Source organism: Bactrocera latifrons, unplaced genomic scaffold (assembly GCF_001853355.1).
Source record: "Bactrocera latifrons isolate USDA-ARS-PBARC rearing strain unplaced genomic scaffold, ASM185335v1 scaffold_33, whole genome shotgun sequence".
NCBI lineage: Eukaryota > Metazoa > Arthropoda > Insecta > Diptera > Tephritidae > Bactrocera > Bactrocera latifrons.
The window spans coordinates 1,267,057-1,287,164 of record NW_017536963.1 but is presented as its reverse complement, the minus strand read 5'-3'; the positions used below and the strand labels follow the sequence as shown (position 1 = coordinate 1,287,164).

The following is a 20,108-nucleotide window of genomic DNA, read 5'->3' as shown; positions in this document are numbered from 1 at the left end:
GCACGCCCAAACAGGACTTGCAGCACAGTACGCCCACGCACTAAACCCTGAACTCCATTGTCATTGCTTATATTAGGACTACGGAACTGCCATTAGACATTACATCGTGGGACTAAGCTTAGCCATCCGGCTCTTCATTCACGCATTTGCGCTCTAATTCCGATTAATCCTTTTGTTTTCGCTGCATTGCCACTCTTTCTTTCTTGCTTGGCTATAGCTGCCCACGCGCCCTTTCTGTCCCAGATCACCTTCGATTCGATGATGTAAAGCACTATATTCTCCGGTGTTACTGCTAAAATTTTCATAGTTCTTAAAATTGTTTTGATAGTGTGACATGATCATCAGGAAATGATAATATAATAATCGACGGAAACTTATATTTCATTAAGCAGTGCTAATGACATTTCTTCCTCAATGATTGTTCCCAGACTTAGTCCGAACAAAATTAAATTTGTTTGCATATTTCAAGAAAATTTGTATTTTTTTTTCTTAGATTTTATTTTTGTAAAGAAATTTACGAAAGTATTTTCAGAACATTTTGATTCTTGAAGCACCTATGAAAAAAACGGCACTTTTAATTACAAAGAACTGCCAAAGTTATTTTGGCCGAAAAAGTTTGAATAAAAATGGTTTAAATTTTTTAAATTTTTATGAATTTATATAAAATCAAATTCAATCATTAAAATCTTATAAAATCACTCAGAAATAACTATGCATTCTAAATTTTTTGTTTTTTTTTTCCTTCGCTTTTTCTGCGCATATGTAAATAAAAGTAATGAAGTTGGATGCTTGTTTTCTGTTTTTGTTGCTTTTGAAGTCTTCGTTTTATTTTGATTTTCATTGATTATTTCCAAACCATTTAAAATTTTGTATAATTTTTTTATAAGTACATAAGTATGTGAAGCTAAAATAGATGTATATTTTTTTACATAGCTATATCGATTCATATTCTTAACTATATTTATGTGTGTGTTTGTATATATATTTGATTTTCCTATATTATTTTAACAAAATCTCAAAGTATATATAATATATATTTATATAGTTTACATTGAAACATCTACTCGTATACTGGGTTGCATGCTCACATTTTTATGTTTACTCAAAGTAAGGAAGTCGCTCAGGAAGTGAACTTTTATTCCAGCCCTAGTAAAAATTCACTTCCAAACATGTCAAATAAGATACACAAAGATTTTTCCAGTTTTTGTATACAGCATACACCCTTTATATGCATATTTACGTCTAATTTATATAATTTTTTTTATCAAAATTATATTTTGCTTTATATTTGTATAGGTTATGTGTGCTTGTGTAAGTTTCCGTGGCCAGTTCATCAATTTTAGCGAAGTAATTATATACATAAGGTCGTCAAATTTGGTACCAGCTTGAAGCCCATTCATTTATGTATATTCAGCTCATTGCACCACATTTAGTTCGTAATCAGCATCTGTGTCCTCATCGATCGCTTCGGCGTCACTTTGAGCGCTCTTCTCGTTTTGTGCCGAGGTTTCATGCTCGCCATCCTTACTAAACAACACCTTAATAGCTCTGTCCATGGGATTACTTTCGCCTATACCACCATATTGTTCGGCTTGATGTAGAATTTTCGCGGCTTCTTTGATCACCTCTCTGGGTAATGGGGGTTTTGTGCTATTTTCATTAGCTTGCTGCCCCAAACTCTTGCCGAAACGCATGAAATTCTGATCGGGTTTACTGAAACGCATGAAGTTCGGTGTAATCGTTGGTTGTTTTGCTGTGGCCGGTGTTCGACCGAAGCGCATGAAATTGTCCGTTCGCCCGAAACGCATGAAATCTTGATTCTCCCCACGTTGTTCCTTTGGCGTGCGTCCGAAGCGCATGAAATCATTCTTAGAACTGCGACCGAAACGCATGAAATCATTAGAACCACCACGTCCGAAACGCATAAAGTCCGAAGGATTTCTACCAAAGCGCATAAAATCACCGGAAGCACGGCCAAAGCGTAGGAAGTCATTCGCGCTACGTCCAAAACGCATAAAGTCATCAGCTGGTCGACCGAAACGCATGAAATTGTCACCGCGTGAATCGCGTATACCCTCTTGACTGCGTTCAATGCGTCGACCCGCATCGGTGCACTTATCGTAGTTAACCTTATAATCATGATCAAGACTATTCATTTTGGGCACTTGTTCGAGCGCACGTTTGCCGAAGCGCATAAAGTCGGATGGACTGCGTCCGAAGCGCATGAAATCTGCATCGCGTCCAAAACGCATAAAATCGGCATTCGCACGTCCGAAGCGCATGAAATTCTCATTAAACGATTTGCGACGACGCTCCTCCTCTTCGTCGGCCTTGGACTTACGAAATTTCAAAATAATCAAATTTTTCGTGTAGTCAATATTTAAGGATGCGATGGGATAACGAAACTCTACTTCGGTTGGATCGCGTCCTGTTTGTATGAAAGGTAATTTTTGCGAATTCTCAGTTCGTTCGTTGGACTCGCTTTCATTTAAATCGGCGTCATCAGTGTCGGATATGGTGTTTAGTTGTTCATTTGGTGATTCTATGATTTCGCTTCGTATTGTCGCCTGCAATTGTAGCATGTACAGGAAGAAGACTAGTAGTGGACCCATACTGGTGTTCGCTGGGACTAAGGTGACCTAGAAGTAAAGAAATTAAAACAAAAAAATTAATAATGTGATTTATCATTCAAATTATCTCGTAATCAATTGGTACTCTATCTGCCCAGAGATTATACCATCAGGTCTGATAAGCATAAAAGACGTCATTATACTTCATTAACGACTGCTTCAGACACACGCCTCTTAAAATTTGAGCTGTAGCTGCCTAAAGATGTATTGATTTTAATAACAACTCACGAACATCGTAAAATACTCGTCCCGACTGTTGCAATAAAACAGTGACAAAAAAGAACTATCAAACGAAGTCGTAAAATCAGCGAAGTCCTATCTCCACACTTAATAAACTTTTCGGAATACAAATTGGCAACATTTTTAATTTTGGGAAACTGATATTTCTTCGACAGTAGCACCACAGCTTGTGCGATTTCAGGTGTTTTACGATAACTGTGATCATTAAACTCTGCAGACTGGTTTATTAAAATGGTCGATTACCAACGAAAGATCTCTAATTGAAAAATAGACTTCAAAGGTATTAACGTAATCCGATATTGATGAAATTCAATGAAAAAGTCTTAAAAGTGACACCAGTAAGCACTTAAATTTTATAAACACAACCGAAGTCCGAAGAATGAAACTTTCATACAAGTGTGAAAAAATACAGAAGAAGAAGCAAAAGAAGTTGTTGCCGAGGATAACACCAAACAAATCCACAAACTAATTTTGGATCAGCGTTAAGTGAAGTTTTTCGATATAGCAGGTACTCTAAAGATATCAATTAAATACGCTCTCTGCAACGTGGGCACGCGCAAGTTCACGTTTAACCAAAAACTACTACGAGTGAATGTTTCGGAACGGTGTTTAGAGATGTTCAAGCGTAATAAACACGACTTTTTGCGTCGGTATAGTAGGACAATGGATCATTTCACTTGGAAATCCAATAGATAGACATCAGAGTAAACAACATACGATGAACTCGCTCCAAAGCGTGGAAAGCGCAACACTGGGCTGGCAAGGTTATGGCGTCTGTATTTTGAAATGCATATGGAACAATTTTTATTGACTACATTGAAAAGGAAGGACAATCAACAGCGAGTATTACATAGGGGACCGTTTGAAGGACGAAATCGGCAAAAAACGGACGTAATTGCCTGAAAACGAGACAAAAATCCATGAATTAGGCTTCGCATTGTTTCCACACCCACCATATTCTGCTGATCTGCCCCAGCGATTTCCTATTGTCAAATCTCAAAAAAAAAAAAAAATGCTCGTTGAGAAGAAATTTGCATCCAATAAATAATTGATCGCTGAAACTAAGGACTATTTTGAAGCAAAAGGCAAATCGTATTACAAAAATGTTATTGAATATTTGGAGGGTCGCTAAAATAAATGTATTGCCCTTGAAGGGCCGGTTATAAACTGGTTGGAAACTTTTTGGCTGGATAGCTCTCTAATGCCATCTATTTATTCTGTACATACATGTATATATATATATATATATAGGTGAGTATATGAACAGATTCTCTTATTAAAAACTACAATTCTGCTCTCTTTGATATGTTTGGGCTCTGCTTCGCTATATGTAGTATTGTTATACATTAAACTTATGAAAATTGTTTTCAAAACTCAAACAGCAGTTCGAGTTTAACATGATATATGTATGTAAGATCCTACATTTGTTGGAAAAAGTTGAGTCAAGAGCTTGAGAAATGCGACATACGTCAATTTTTCGGAATAATCAAAATAGTATAATATTGGTTCATTGTTCGAAGATAATGCGTATGAAAAGCGAAAAGGAGCACTTAGTAGAATTAGAACCCTAGTTTAATTAATTAATTAAGCTCTAGTAGAACAAACCCTATAAAAGCAGTATTTTGAGATACCACTAATAATTTCTGCTTAAGTTGATCAATTTGAAATTATATATTTCTTTGTTTAATTGTGTTTTTCAATCAAGCAATAGTTTTTTCGAAGTTGGTCTCTTTGACAGATGTTACTTGCCTTATACCCAGTTAGGTTTGCCATTTCATAATAAACAGATTTACTCCAGAACAACGTGTATAAATCGCGCAAATTTATTAACAATAGAAGAAAAAACGTTAACTTCGGCTGCACCGAAGCAAATATACCCTTCACAGGTGCCGTTCTTTTAGTAACGATGTGTTCATTTTGTATGGAAGCTATATGCTATAGTTAACCGATCTCAACAATTTCGTTGGAGATTACATTGTTGGCTTAGAAAATAACCTGTGCCAACTTTTATGGAGATACATTGTCAAATGTGAAAGTTTTCCATACAATAACTTGATTCTGATCGTGCAGTTTGTATGGCAGCTATATGATATAGTGGTCCGATATCGGCAGTTCCGATAAACGGGTAGCTCCTTGAAGAAAAAATGACCTTTGCAAAATTTCAAAACGATATCTTAAAAACTAAGGGACTAGTTCGTATATATACAGACAGACAGTCAGACAGACGGACAAACAGGCAGACAGACACACATGGCTAAATCGACTCAGCTCAACATACTTATCATTTATATGTATCCTTTATAGGGTCACCGATACTTTCTTCTGGGTGTTAAAAACTTCGTAACAAACTTAATATACCCTGTTCAGGGTATAATAATGATTCGATGCGCACGACGTCCATTCGCGCAACAGAGTCAGTATTTTGGAGCAACCGTGGATCGGTTTTGCATCATGTTTATTCTAGACAGGAGATCGATCACGATTTGGAGTGATGATAATCCACAATCCATTATTAAGACGCTGTCACATCTTCAAAAAGTCACTGTTTATTATGCTTATATAGAGCAGACAGAGTTATTAGTCCATATATATGTAATCAAAATAGAAGCGGACCATAATATGCCAACCAAGAAGGAATGCTATACAGCCATGACTACTGACTTTTTCGTCCCTGAAATGGACCATAGTGATGGGGGCGAACTTTGGTTTCAACAAAACTACAGTACATGTCATACATCCAAAGAAAAATTGATAGAAGGAAACATTTGGTGAGCGCAATACATCGTGTCGTGGGTCTCTGATATAAACTCCAAAGATCTGTGAGAAGAAAGACTGCTGCACTATTTTCTATTTTTGTGGGGTCGCTTGTCTCCGTCGATTAGCCCGAAAATATGATGAACAACGGAAGAGAATATTCGGCACGATATTGCTAACGTACGGCCCTAATTGAAGCGAAAAGTAGTCGAAAAAAAGTAAGTTGAGGGCAAAGGAAAAACAATATAATGGAAACCGCTTAAATTTAAACAAATTTGAGAATGGTTATGTTAAAATTCCCTTTTTTTTGTTTTTGATACGCTGTCTTGCATTTTAGGTGACTATATGCTCTATTCAAGATTTAGTTAAACTTTTCGGTAGTTTGGCCATAGGTTAATTGGCCATTGGAAAAGACAGAATTCCCTGAGTGTTAGTCACGAAAAGCTGATTTCGACTTCCCTTGGTCTCGTCCGCAAATCAGTACAAAGTACACGAACGCTATGAAATAAGTATTTGAAGATAATATTTCAAGCGTATAAAGCGCGGATGTAAAAATAAAAGTAAATAGAAAGCAAAATTATAAACATAATCCAAAGATGTTGAAATTTCCTCTGCATAATAATTATGAACTCACAGAATACATTGAAAGGCGGCTTTTTCCAGGTTTTGACCAAACAATGACTGTATAGGCCCACACTGGCATCAAATAAATGCTTAAAGTGTATAACGCACGACTCTACGTAACTAACTGTATTAAAATTTCCCTAAAGTAGTAGACACTGAATTGCACTTGCTCATAAGCAACAAGCTTACATCTGTGTCACGAGTTGTCGCATAACTCTTTTGACAACAATGATCAACAGTGTTAGCGGTACAGCTACAACAAAATCCCCCTTCTCTCCACGCCAACACTCTTTTAACTGCGACTACCTGCGCAAACACTCGTAGCTTAGAAAGATGTTTGTTGTAAAATATGAGCGAGTTGTGAAATAATAACGGCTCATACAAATATGCCACCAAGTTGTCACAATAAACAAGCAACAATAATAGAAACAAATTGATATGGAAAATGTGAGCTGATACGAGTCTGCGGCAGATTGATGATACGACAACTATGCGTAGCGGAACTTGTGGCAACTGTGGCATGCATTTTGCCCACACGTAGACGACAATGCAGACATATTTGAGTTTGTGGCATGACAAATGGAACAAAGGTGTTGAGAAAAGTGAAACCACGTCTTGTGTGGCATGCAGGATATGCGACGATGCAACAAGGCATCGGCGATAACGGAAAAGCCAGCTTGATAAACTCCCGAAATACCTGTGAAGATTTGCTTAAGTAAGAGTAAGTGTCGCATGTATTGGCTGGCGCCCACGTGCGACAACTCAACAAAGCTTCCAACTCATAAATCATAACAGAAGAATGCTAAAGCACCGGTAGCTTTTAAATAGATAAACAAACAACGTGTGCCCATATGGCAGCACTGCCGCATACATATTTATTTACTTCCTAGTGCTTAAGGGAAAACTTGAGTTTAGCTAAGCATTGAATTGAAAAATAAGCTGATACATATATACATTTAAATATATATGTATATTGAATTTGTCTTTTTTTATATGTATTAGTGGTTGAAATAAAAATCCAAATTCACGTTGCAAGAAGTAGAAATGAACCCACTAAAATGGGTCATAAGTATTAGTTAAGCAAGTGCCGAGTTCCATTTCGACTGTGGTAACATACTCCAATTAAAACAACCTTTTCTAATTAAATACATATTTGTACTTATACAGAGCAGCCTCATACTGTTCTAGAGGAACAATTGGAAAGAGGTGGGGACTCTCATCAAAAGTGTTTTTCTCGCTCTTTGAAACCGTAGTTAAACCAATAAAGTTTCAAAAACTAGCTAAGCAGCTGTGGGGTGTTCAAAAAGCGAACTTCATCGACTGTCTATGGTGCACTAAGCACAACCCCAACAATGCCATTCTACACAGTTCGCATGCAACCAATTTTGTTATTGTGAAAAGATAGTATTTCGTGTTGATCAAATATTGCTTTTTTAGGAGAAAAAAATACAGCTAAGGCAAAAACTTGGCTTGATGGCGAATTTTCGGAGACTTCTCTTTCTTTCTTCTTTATTGACGTATACACCACTAACGCGGTTAGTGCCCAGTTTACATCTAGAGCGACCGTCGTTCTTCCTTTTCCACTGTTTGGCGCCAATTAAAGATTCGTTTTGCAGCCAGGTCCTTCTGCAGCTGGTCTATTTTCCCCTGGTGGGTACTGTGTTGACTGTCTTCGTTATTTGAGAGAAGACTTTTTGTTGGCAAGAGTTATTCTGTGTTTGATTTCGAGGCTGATGCTGTTGTTGCTGTTGATGCTAGTTCCAAGGCAGACGAAATTATCTACAACTTCGAAGGTGTGACTGTCAGCAGTGACGGGTGGGTGTGTAGTCGCGAGTGCGACGGCTGTTTGTTTGATAACAGAAGATATTTCGTCTCAATACCAGACCAAACGTTTCACTTGCTTATCCTGTCTAGATATAGCAGAACTTCATCGTAGTATGCCAGCAGCTGTACTCTCCTATAGAAAATTGTACCTTCTCTATTCAGATCTGAACCTCGAATTATTATCTCGAATAGTGGATGAATGAGAAGTAAGAAAGGAAGTCGCCTTGCCTGAAACCTCGTTTGGTATCGAACGGCTCGGAGAGATCCTTTCCGATGCTGACGGAGCTTTCGATTTTGCTCAACATCAGTTTACACAGCCATAACTATTAGTTTTTCGGGATACCAAGCTTAAACATAGCGGCCAGGAAACTATATTGAATAAAATAAATGAATTTTTCCAAAAAAGTGTATTTTACTATGGCAGCCTGTGGGTCTTCAATTCATCTGTTATGTATTTAGTAAATTTAATATCTGGAAGCCATTTTGCTCTACAAAATGTACCATTGTTAAACTTAATGTTAATTTACAAAACTTAAGACCAACTCTGACGGACTTTATACTCATTGCATGAATATGTCTATAAAACCAAACTATACAAACATATATATTTCTGAAGCAAAAATGTTACAAACTATTTATACCATTCTCTATTGTATTTGATGAACTTTTTCCGTCCTATTTCACTTTCAGATGTAAATAACGATATTATCGCTAAGTCTTCCATTTCCGCCTTCAACATCTATCTATTTTTAGCATTGAACATTATCTGGCTAGTTATTAGAGATAAACACATTTTTTAGGTTGAGAAAGTTTATATACGTATATAAGTCTAAGTACATTGAGGTAAGCCAAAAAAAAAAAAATAATTTTCTGAATACCAGAGCACTGAGGTGTCTTTTAAGCGGAGATTACTGTAATTGAGTAAAGCCTGCGTGTTCTGACAAGGGTTATGCTCACAAAAAGGAATATATCCACATACATATATATACAGATAGCCAGGTGGATTTAAGATCACTACAATATTTTAGACTTTCGTCTAAGTTAGTGAAAGAATTCCTTGATTTCTTTGTGGATCAACGTCCTATTTCACGTCCCTAGTTCCAGGACATAGTGATATCCCAGGGAACTGTTAAACAGGTAATTCACCCCACAATTAGACTCCGGAAATAGAAAATGTCTCTGGCTACTTGGTGATAGCTAATCGAATAATATAATGTATAATATGTAATGAGTTTAGCAGAGTATCGATGGAAGCAATATCTGACTTGCTCAACAACCAAGTAAACGTGACATGAATGAAATATTTTGTAGAAGCTCTCAATAGGTAGAAGAGGAGGAGACATGTTTGATAGAGTCCTACGCGATTGTAAAGCTCTATATAGGAAAATAAGCTCAACTATCGGTCAAGAGTTTATTGACAACTTGCCGCAGGTTTCTCAGAAAAATTTGAAAAAAATTTCAAATCGCTTTTTAAACACTGATAGGCTAGTTAACGTATATACAAGTACATGCAGACATGGCTAAACCTACTCAGCTCGTGGCGAAGTAAATTTCTGGCTCATCCTAATGTACATTTATATATATTTTTTTTTATTTATTGTTTCTATCTCTATATGAGGTCAATATGCACCTAAAATCAGACACATTTTTCAACTCTGTGCCGTTGGTCAATAGCTCAGTTGTCTTCACGAACAATTACAGTTAGTGTGATAGCGAGTACAAATTCCAGTTTATTTATTTATTTTTTGTTACCTTTTTCTTCAAGTTTACGTTAAGCCGTCGCCTAACGATGTTGCTTCATATGTAAATTTTTCATATTGTACATAAGTCCCCTCTCCCTGCAGCTGCCCTCATTTACTTGTATTACCTATAATTTTTAACACGTGCAAGTGAAAATTGTATTTAAATTAAGTGTTTGCTGAACAATTAGAGCGCAAATGATGAGTTTTAGTGCGTCTAAAAAATACCAAAAAAAAACTGTAAATGCTTAAATGAGCAGCGTAACCCCGAAAAACTGTTACTCTCTCTTTTATTTCCCATTAAAACACCTTTGTGGCTGTGGCTTTTGCATTTTGCATGAGGTGTCTAGTGACGTTGAAGAGTTTCACACAATGTTTTGCAAACTGAAACCATGGAAAAGTTCGGTTGAAAATGGCTCCCGCTTGCGTTCGCAATTAACTCGTTAAATTTAGTACTTGCCCTTGAAGCTTATGGGTTTTATAAAATAAATTGCGATGTCATGTCATACTCACATGTGATTTTATTAAAGCTTGGATGTGGTTACATTTAAGTAAACTTGAGGATAGTTCCTCAATTTGAGTAGACTGTCTTTACTCCATATTATATATTACTATGAACCGACTAGGAATACTTGTGGATCAGCCTATATTATCTGTTGAGTGGTGTCTGCTAAAAAAAACTGTTTCCAGATATTTTTCCCTTGCTTTTGATGAGTTTCAAACTGACGACCGCTCCTCTATGAGTAAATAATATCTCATAAGTATGTCCACAACATTATTCTCCAACTAGAACAATTTCTTTGTATTTTTATGTACCTAACATCAATATTTTTACCCTGAATATGATAAATGAAGACTTTTTTTACACCCTGTATGATGAGTTGAGTCGACTTAGCTATGGGCAACTCTCTGTCTGCCTTTTTTTTATAGCAGGGGGAAACATTAAAGAGAGAGTGCTGAACTTTAATCCGCTAAACCTAATATATTCCCAACTCATGTCTCTCCCACGGATCCACCATATTAAGTACTACTTCATGGGAGACAAAAAGACATTTAAGTCTCTTCTATTGTACGGACTGACTGATTCCTAATCTATTCTAAGTTTTCTTAGTTTTGTCATAATTAGAGCTGACGCTTTACTGGCAGCTTTCCATTTATCTGAGGACTGACATATAGTATACATATAATACATATGTGTGGTCAAATTTTCTACCTTTACACTACCGCCGAGTGTAGGTTTTAGCTTTTTGATTATTTTTAAAAAGCGAGGCACTGAAAAAATACGTGTTCAGAGTGCACCCTGCAAACATCGGACAATACCGACTAATGTCATGACTAATTTCGAACAGATACTTTCTAAAGCATCAATGGCCACTCAGTATTTGGATTGGGTGCAAATTCAGGTCTCCTTGTTGTCGTCTGTCTACACACGAAGGAATATCTGTGATCAGTCCTTTGGATAAGGTTTGCCACCGCTGCTCCCACCTCTCTGCTTTTTTCCGCCTTAAAGACGGCTCTGCTTGCTGTTATAGTCGTGCGAATTCGTCCCCTTGGATGTGAATGGATAAGACTTCAGCAGCATCGCCTGATAACGTTCGGACTGCAATTCGTTTTGAAATTTTACAAACGTCCTTTTCTCCGCAAGAAGCCACTCATCTGTCGGAACCGCAGATATTAGACAACTGACCGATCAAATTCAAGTCCTTGTATGGAAAACTCTCTTACTTGACTCAGATTATTAGAATTTTTTAATCTTTTATTCTCATTTAGTTATCTTAAAAAGACTCGAAGGTTGTTTATATCAAAGAAACTTGGCTAAAATATTAGTTTGTCAAAAAAGTCGTGCGGTATTTTGGCTAGTTGGCGCTGAGAGCGCGTAGTTCTAGTTTTATTCGTCGCATCGGGTCATGCTATACCTTTTTGGAAAGCTCATTCATTTCACGCGCTAACACGTGTTTGATTGATTGTCGTCGCAAACATGGAACAAAATAAAGAGAAAGTATGGCATATTTTACAGGACTACTACGATAAAGGCAAAAATGCATCTCAAGCCGCCAATAAAATTTGTGCAGTTTATGGACCCGATACATTCCATTTCCACCACACAACGATGGTTTCAACGTTTTCCTTTTTGGTGTAGAGGTGGTCGAAGATGCACCACACTCCGGAGTGCTGTCGTCGAAAATTGCGATCAAATCGCTGAATTAATCGAAAGAGACCGGCATAGTAGCAGCCGTAGCATAGGTCAAGAGCTGGGCATGAGTCATCAAAAAAAATTTTATGAACAATTCAATAAAAATTCAATAAAAATATCGCAAGACTTTTTTGACAAACTAATAAATAACAACTTTTATATGCAAACCGTTGGTTGGCTATGTTTACGGTAGATTTGTACATTTAGTATACATATAGTTGCTATATAAATGTACATGCGAAGGTTATTATTATATGTATATATTATAGTTGCATCGCAACCGAAGCTAAGGTATTTGCTAATTTTATCTTTAAAACGTAAAGGATTATTCTTCGCATGCCTTTCTTTTTTTAACACGATATGAACAAGTCTTTTATTCCATTAAAGGTCTCATATAACTGAAATTTAATCTGTCTTTGTCGCCTTAGGATGAGAAAATTTAGATGATGAATAAAACTTTCTCCTCATAACCATATAAAAACCACAAATTTGTCTTGATGGAGAAGATACACATTTTGGTACCTGCTTCAATTTGAATTTCGATTTTATATGCGTTTTATGACTCGATGATAAAGTCAGTATATACCAAATATCCAAAATATATTTCTGAATCAGCTATTTTTACTTTCTTCTGTAAGCTGCAAAAACATCGTTATTTTTGTCCGCCGAAACCCTACGACACTGTGTAATCTTAGAGAACAACCTGCTTGATTAAACTATAAACAAACAATGGAAAAGTAGTGACATTGCGCTCTAGGATGGCAAATTGAGAGTCGAAAAGGTGAAAGTGTCTCCGAGTAATACCACAGTCTTCATGAAAATTTTGAGATATATCTGTTTATCACATTAATATTAAATTAGATTTTAGATCAAGTCAATGGAGGAAAATTAATAATTTAAATTTAGATTAGCCCTCTCAATTTGTCTGAATTGACTTTGAGCTGACTTAAATACAAGGTGCTTTCCAAAGTAGACAGGACTTTTTGAATCTAGTGAACCCTGGTGGAGCTATCTATGACTGGTGCGTTAAAATCTTCTGCTATCTTTATCAATAGTCCAGTGAGAATTTCATGACATTTCATAGATTGGAAGTGAAGTTATTGCGTTTTAAGTGTCAGTATGCTTGTGTTAAAGGAGCGAAAATGAGCTTCGAACAAAGAGCCAACATTAAATTTTGTTCTAAAATTGGTAAAACTTTTACCGACACGCTTCAATTAATGAAACAAGTTTATGGCGTGCCTATCATTATTGCCTATCCCGTAGCAAAGTGCACAAGTGGTTTCAACGTTTCAAAGTGGTCGTGAGGATATAAATGACGATCAACATGTGAGCAAATCAAAATCCGTATTCACCTGATATTACAAAGTGCGACTTCTTCCTTTCCCTAAAAATGTATTTGCCCATTCAAGGAAAGCGTTACGCAGACGTAGAGGCCATTGAAAAGGCCTGCCGAGAAATGTATGTAAATTTTTTTTATAATATCTGAAACAGAAGCATCTGTGGTTGGGAACTAGTTATCAGTAACTCAAAAACAAAATTTTTTGAAAATGTAATGTTTAAATATTTTTTTTGTAATACTATATGAAACGGAAACATTTCTGAGTGATTGAGAACAACTTTCTGATAACTTACAAACACAAATTTTCGAAAATTTATTATACAAAATTTGGAATATTTTTTTGAAATACCATTTGGAACGGAAACGTCTCTAAGAGATTGAGAACCTTCTGCCAGCAACTTAAAATCAAACATCTCTGAGTGATTGAACACTACTTCCCGACAACTTAGAAACCCAAAATTTTTGAAAATTTACATTACGAAATACTTAATATTGAATATTTTTGGAATAATTTTTGGAAATTAAAATTTTTTAAGTGCTATTTGAAATGGAAACGTTTCTAAGAGATTGAGAGCAACTAACCGCCAACTCAAAACAGATATGATTTCAAAAATTGAAATTTTAAAACTTTTTGAAATAATGTTAAAGAAACTTCCTTAAGTTTTTGAGAGTTCGCAAGGTAAATTCAAAAACACAAATTATTGAAAGTTGAAATGTTTAATATTTTTTGAAGTAATATTTGAAACGGAAAAACCTCTAAGTGATAAAGAAAAACTTGCTGATCACTTGAATATTTTATTTGGAATAATATTTGAAAATCAAACATCTCTGAGTGCTCAAGAACAACTTGTCGATAACTCAAAAACTATATTTTTTTTTTAATAACCTTTTAAATTTCCACTTCGAACCCTTATCTTCACGCCAAATTCCCAGTATAAATGATAACTTCTCGTTGAACTGTCAAATGTACGTGTCAGCCGTTTAAAATTACACACACAAGTTTGCGAGGTTAGAAATAAACCTTGAAACTTTAAAAAACGAGTTTGCGGTATATTTCACACGGTACACTAACTCATTCAATCATTTTCGTTCGACAAGTATTGAAAGTTCAAAACAAAACTTTACACTTTCTCACTTTTGCTGCACCGGTCAAAACAACAACACCGTCGGATTTCCGTTTCCGCTTTTTTGTGACGCGGTAGAATAATTCGCGCTATCCGTTTGACCACTGTCACTACCTGCGCCAACTGGGACCGATTATGATTGATGCCACGACGTACAGTTATGTGGCTTTAAAGTGGCTGCTTTGGCTGGCCCGTGAGTCCGTTTTACCGTTATGTGCTAGGCACTTGTTGGCCGTGGAATAATTTCGAGACTTCTGTGGCTTGTGTTGGACGCGCATCCTATTTTATATGTGTGGCTGCCACAAAAGCAGCTGCCTAACACCAACACAGGCGTGGTGGTAAACTTCGCGCTCACACACACACTCACATCACAAAGCGCAAGTATATATGTATTTGCCTATGCCACATCCTTTTTGCTTAGGCGCAGCGAGCTACACACACACGCACACATAATGTTTACAATGTTTATCAACAGGCGACAAGTCACAACCATACAACAACAGCAACAGACGGCATCTTCTTCTGCAACAACTTGTTTGCGTCCTTATGCTTTCCTTCGTGTGCTTGGTGTCGGCAAATGTTCGCCAGTTCGCCACCTGTGTTTGTAGTGGTGCTCGCTACCGCGTTTACCGGAAACACAAAGTGCAAATGTTTCAGCAACATTTCAATGTTGCTTGGCATTAAGCGACTTTCGCAACCTCGTAGAAACCTCTAATTTCATGTTCAAAGGACATGGTCAGTGTTTCACCGGCAAGGAGCGTTATGACATTCAAATGTGTGTGTGTATTTGAGGTTTATAGTATTGTTCATGTGTGCGTATGCTGAAATATTCAACTTTATGTGGGTGGCTTCAAAATAGTTCACCAAAAATAATATGAAAGCTGGCAAATAATGATTTAGTAATCTTTCCGCCTTTGCATTTGCGTATTCAGTATTCCGTTGCATTGCCGCTCCAGCTATTGTGTCGCATTTTAACTTGTTGACATTTGTCTTTATTAGCATAAGGTAAAAGTGGAGGTCTTGTTATCTGTGGTTTAACTTAATAAGAATGTTCATGTGATTTAGGGTATACATTTTTTATGTAATCCCATATTATATAATATATACATATATTATATATTATATAAATTCATTATTTTCGCATGAGCGTAATTTGGTTAGGTAAGGTCGCGGGGTTCATCCAAAAATCACATTTAGACAAATATTTGTCCTTTGTGTGACCCAAAAACTCACTTCAGAAGTTGTTAAAAACAGGACATGAAGGAAATAATGGATTTTTAAGCTTCCAGCGCAGGCATCCTAAAGATCTGGTTGCATAAAACTAGAGTTGTTGATGGAGAATTTCCGAACTCCACCTCCCGCCGTCTCTTTTAACTTCGATCAATTCTGGAAGAAACTCACTCCAACTCGTTTCTAACGGCTTCGTACCGCCCCCAACACGCTCCCAGGTGTGCGAGCCGAGAAACAAGAAGGTTCCGCGAAGCTGTGGTCTAGGTTGTAAGAAATTCATAGTTAGAATGATCCGATTTAGGCCAAAAATTGTGTTAGCTAATTTGTTGCCATTTTGAAGGTCAAAAAAGTAAACAAAGTATCAGAGAAACCTTCAGCTATATTCGCAAAAACCTGAAATAGTCGATTTTCACAAGTTTCTCTTAAAGCGAATTTTTCTAAAGTGAAATCATTGGTCATAGACAGAAATTTGTACCAATTACTAGGGGCTGGCTCCGTACTATAAGTTGGTTGCATAGGAACAACTCCCCAGCTTTCGGAGCGCTATCAAGGTGTGTGTATAGTGTATAGTAATACAATTTTTTTTTTTCTTTTTGCCAAAGCTGGCCGCTTCTGGGTGATTGCTTCATTCTGACAATACTCCTTACTGTTGAAATCCGTATTAAAAGTTTGGCCTTAAAGAAGCATCTTATGGTAGATGTTTCCCTTTCTGACCGTCGATTCGGGCTTGGTCAGCATTTACGCCGGTTCCCCGCGATTCCACCACGGCCGTTTTTGCTTAAATATATTAAGTGGTTAATTTTTAATCATCAGTAACCATAAGCTTTATAAATAGAACGAATTTGTTGCAATTAAGTGAAGATTCTATCAGATCCTTTTACGTCATAGATATATCAAACATAAATAAAGATATGGATATACAACTCTGCATAGATAACATCTTCAAAACGGGACAACTGCTATCTGAAACGTCAAATTTGAAACATGAAAGCAAGCCCCCAGATGCCGAATATGTGCAAAAACAAGCCTCCTGACCTTCCCAAGGGGCATCCCTTCGCTCTATGGGCTCTTGAAAAGTTCCAAGAAGTTCCAACGTTTTCTGGTTCAATGGGTACGTAAACAAACGAAATTGAAGAAGAACCTGAAGAGATTCAAGACCTGCAATTTCATCCAAAAAAACCAACATTATGGTGTGATTTGTGAACCGGTGGAATCATCTGTCCATATTTCTTCGAGTGAGAATGTAACCGTCAATGGCACCCGTTATCGCGCCCTAATAACCGACTGTTTGACGCCTGTAACTAAAGCTCGTCATCTCGGCGACATTTGGATTCAGCAAGACGGCGCCACTTCCCACACATCATATCAATCAATGGCTTTATTAAGAGAAAACTTCCGTGAGCAGATAACTTCACGTTTTGGGCTGTTCGATTTTCCACCACGATCATGTGATATCACACCAACTGAGACGTAGCCACGGCCAACATTTCAAAGAAATAATTTGAAGTTCCTGTGTTTTTTCTTTAAACGAAAAGGAAACCTGGAAATTGAATAAAATGAAATTCTTGTAAGGAATCGTTTATATTTATGAAGTGTATTATAGTTTCAGTGTAGTTAACGCTTTTGTTTATTTTTAATATTTTTTGAAGTTATATACATATGTACTTTTATTATCGTCTACCTCTGTTCCTAATATAAATATCTTTTTGAGGCAGACCAAATGACCTTTCTTGACGTTTTCATTTCATTTTCACGTCAAAAACTGAATACTAATATTTATTTTGACGAATGGACTACAATGGAGTCCACAAAAAGACATTGCCTGTCAGGTGGAAGAGTGTAATTGTGAATAAAAGAGCAGGAAATGCATGTATCGTGGAAGAACATCCGCCTATTGTTGCACTGAAGAACGTAAGCATATATTTTTGGGTGTAGATGTTATTTGCAACTATGTGTACTTTTTGATGTATTTTCATCTAGAGCAAAAAGACAGGTGCATATAAAAATACACTAAACAAGCGTTAAAACTAGAAGACAACTTAAAATTGGCTTCGCAACATAAAGCTTAGCGTTCTTAATAGTATAAGTATTTGGATATGTTGTCAACATTTCGACGCCGTAATGGTAGAACGTTTAAATTAAATGAACAATTAAAACGCCCATCTTTTTAATTTTAACCGAAAACGCCCACCAAAGTGCCGTGTTGAAGCTTTGCAAAGCCAAACGATGCTGGCAGTATTGGCGCTGTTGCCACAAATTGGCTATGGATTGGCTAACCGGCAAACACTGACATTATGTACAAGCCGATTTGCATAGCTTACACATATACTTAGACATGTGTATGAGTGTGTGTCGCGGTTAGCTTGTAATTTGCGGTTAGTCTTCTAATGACACTTTCACCAAGAACTCTGAAGTTTCGCATATCTCAAGTATTGAAGAAATTCTTTCGCTTCTCCTTGGTTTTTGTTGTTTTCGTTTTATAGCCATGTAACTGTACACTTTGTGTCGCCTTTTATGGCATATTTCTACTCTGTTGGCCGTCTGCTCGGCCGTATGTTGCCGCGTAATTTGTTAACGCCGCCGTCAGAGTGTCGTCAGCGTTGGATGTTGAAGTTTTTCTTTTTAATATCTACTCCCATGTAGGTACATAGTTTCCACGTGGCTCCTCCACAACTATTTTGGCTTAGCTTAAAAGTTTTTCTTAAAACTTAGCAGTTTTTAAGTCTTAAACTATCTTTTAAGAATAACGTGAGCCTTTTGCATAGTTGTTTGCTTAATTAGGTTTTAATTTTCAAAAACTTTGGGTTTGAATTTTCAATCTTGAAAACTAAACTAACACAGGTGACTAATTTATACCTAGTTGACTTTAGTTGAACAGTATTGACTAACGACTTCATGAAATAAGGCTTTTGCATCAACATACAAGGGTTTTCCGGAAAGTAATAGGACTGAGTCGATTTAAAAAAATTTATTGAACCAATGATTACAATTCTTTAAAAGTTTTCAGAATAGTCTCTTTCTCCGTCGATGCAGCACTGAGATTTCCAAGCATTGAAGGCATCACGGAAGGCATTCTCCGGAATAGTCTGGAGAGCCGAGGTGCATGCTGCTTGAATCTCCTCTGTCCTCTGAAAATGCTTGCCTTGCATCGGCCTTTTCAGGCACAGAAAAAACAAAAAATCGGGGGCCACTTCTGGGCTGCAGGACGGCTGCGGAAGCGTTGAGATGACGGTCTTGGTTAGGTAGCTGTTCACAAGAAATGCGGTGTGTGCCGGGGTGTTGTGGCGGTACAACTTCCTATCGTCAGCGGTGTCTTATCAGACCCGATTGAGCCTTCGTTTGAGTGTCTTGAGGACTGTCACGTAAAACTTGGAGGAACAAATTTATGGTGGACGATGCCTTCGATGTCAAATCATTCTTCCCTTTTTTGAGCGAGGAGACACCAGTGTGTGCTACTCGAAAGATTGCCTCTTTGTCTCGGGATCATACTCAAAGATCCATGACTCGTCACCTGTGATTACGTTAGTTAAAAATTGGCGGCCACTTTCATACATGTTCAAATTTCCTTGTTACTCTTTCACCCGCTGCAATTTCTGGTCATCAGCAAGCATTTTTTTTGGCTTGCACCACTCACAGAAACACGTCGCGTGAAAATGGTTGTTCTGACCACTGACCAGTCGTTCGTTCATTAGCTAGGAATGGCCTCTACCGAATCCAGTCAGTGAGCGCACGTTCCGAAGTACAGTCGAGGACAAACCCTATAAGCCATTATTCATTTATATAGGTTTTCATTCGTTGTTGATTTGGCTAATAACCTAGTATGAAATTTTCGTGAAGGCACCTCGTCAACTATAAAGGATTTCCTTAAAAGAATTAGTTTTTGTTTTTCTCAATTTGTTTAACAGCTATAGTATAACCTATATATCAATATTCAATATCGGCTGTTCCGACCCCTCAACAAAATCATCAAGTCGCTACCCATCAGGTCATTGGGAAATGACATAAACTACACCGCACCGATATGGTCGCTTCAGATGTGTCGAAATATTGTTCAATATTGGACATAACGAACGCCTCTCCAAGCAGTTTCGTAGAACTAAATAACCGCTATAATTACAACAACACAAAAATGTAGTTTTTTTTTTAGGAAAGTCAGTAAAAACGTCGTCAAAAATACATGAATTCGGCCTCTAATTGTCATTATCCAGATTCAGACCGCGGCGACTATGTATTTTCTGTTCAAAGATCACAAAAGAATGCTCGCTTTAAATAAATTTTCTGCAAATGAAGAGGTGATCGCCGAAGCTGAGGCCTTTTTTATACTCTCGCAACAAAGTTGCTAAAGAGAGTATTATAGTTTTGTTCACATAACGTTTGTTTGTAAGTCCTAAAACTAAAAGAGTCAGATAT

The 20,108-nt window shown here is 37.0% G+C and overlaps 2 protein-coding genes across 3 annotated transcripts in view; one reads left to right on the top strand and one right to left on the bottom strand.

Annotated features, from left to right (window-relative positions):
- LOC108971206 (putative fatty acyl-CoA reductase CG5065) overlaps positions 1–20,108 on the top strand; it is an 80,300-nt gene that overhangs the window by 32,887 nt on the left and 27,305 nt on the right. The gene's annotated exons all lie outside the window — the stretch shown is intronic.
- Positions 983–14,690, bottom strand: LOC108971208 (FMRFamide-related peptides). 2 transcript variants are annotated; one of them, XM_018937099.1, is made up of 2 exons: positions 14,231–14,690; positions 983–2,639 (listed from the first exon to the last, which is right to left on the bottom strand). In XM_018937099.1, exon 2 carries the CDS (start codon positions 2,610–2,612, stop codon positions 1,416–1,418), a length of 1,197 nt encoding a protein of 398 aa, XP_018792644.1. In that variant the 5' UTR covers positions 2,613–2,639; positions 14,231–14,690; the 3' UTR covers positions 983–1,415. The 2 variants fall into 2 exon arrangements, with proteins under 2 accessions (XP_018792644.1, XP_018792645.1); XM_018937100.1 differs by having other exon boundaries at positions 14,480–14,690.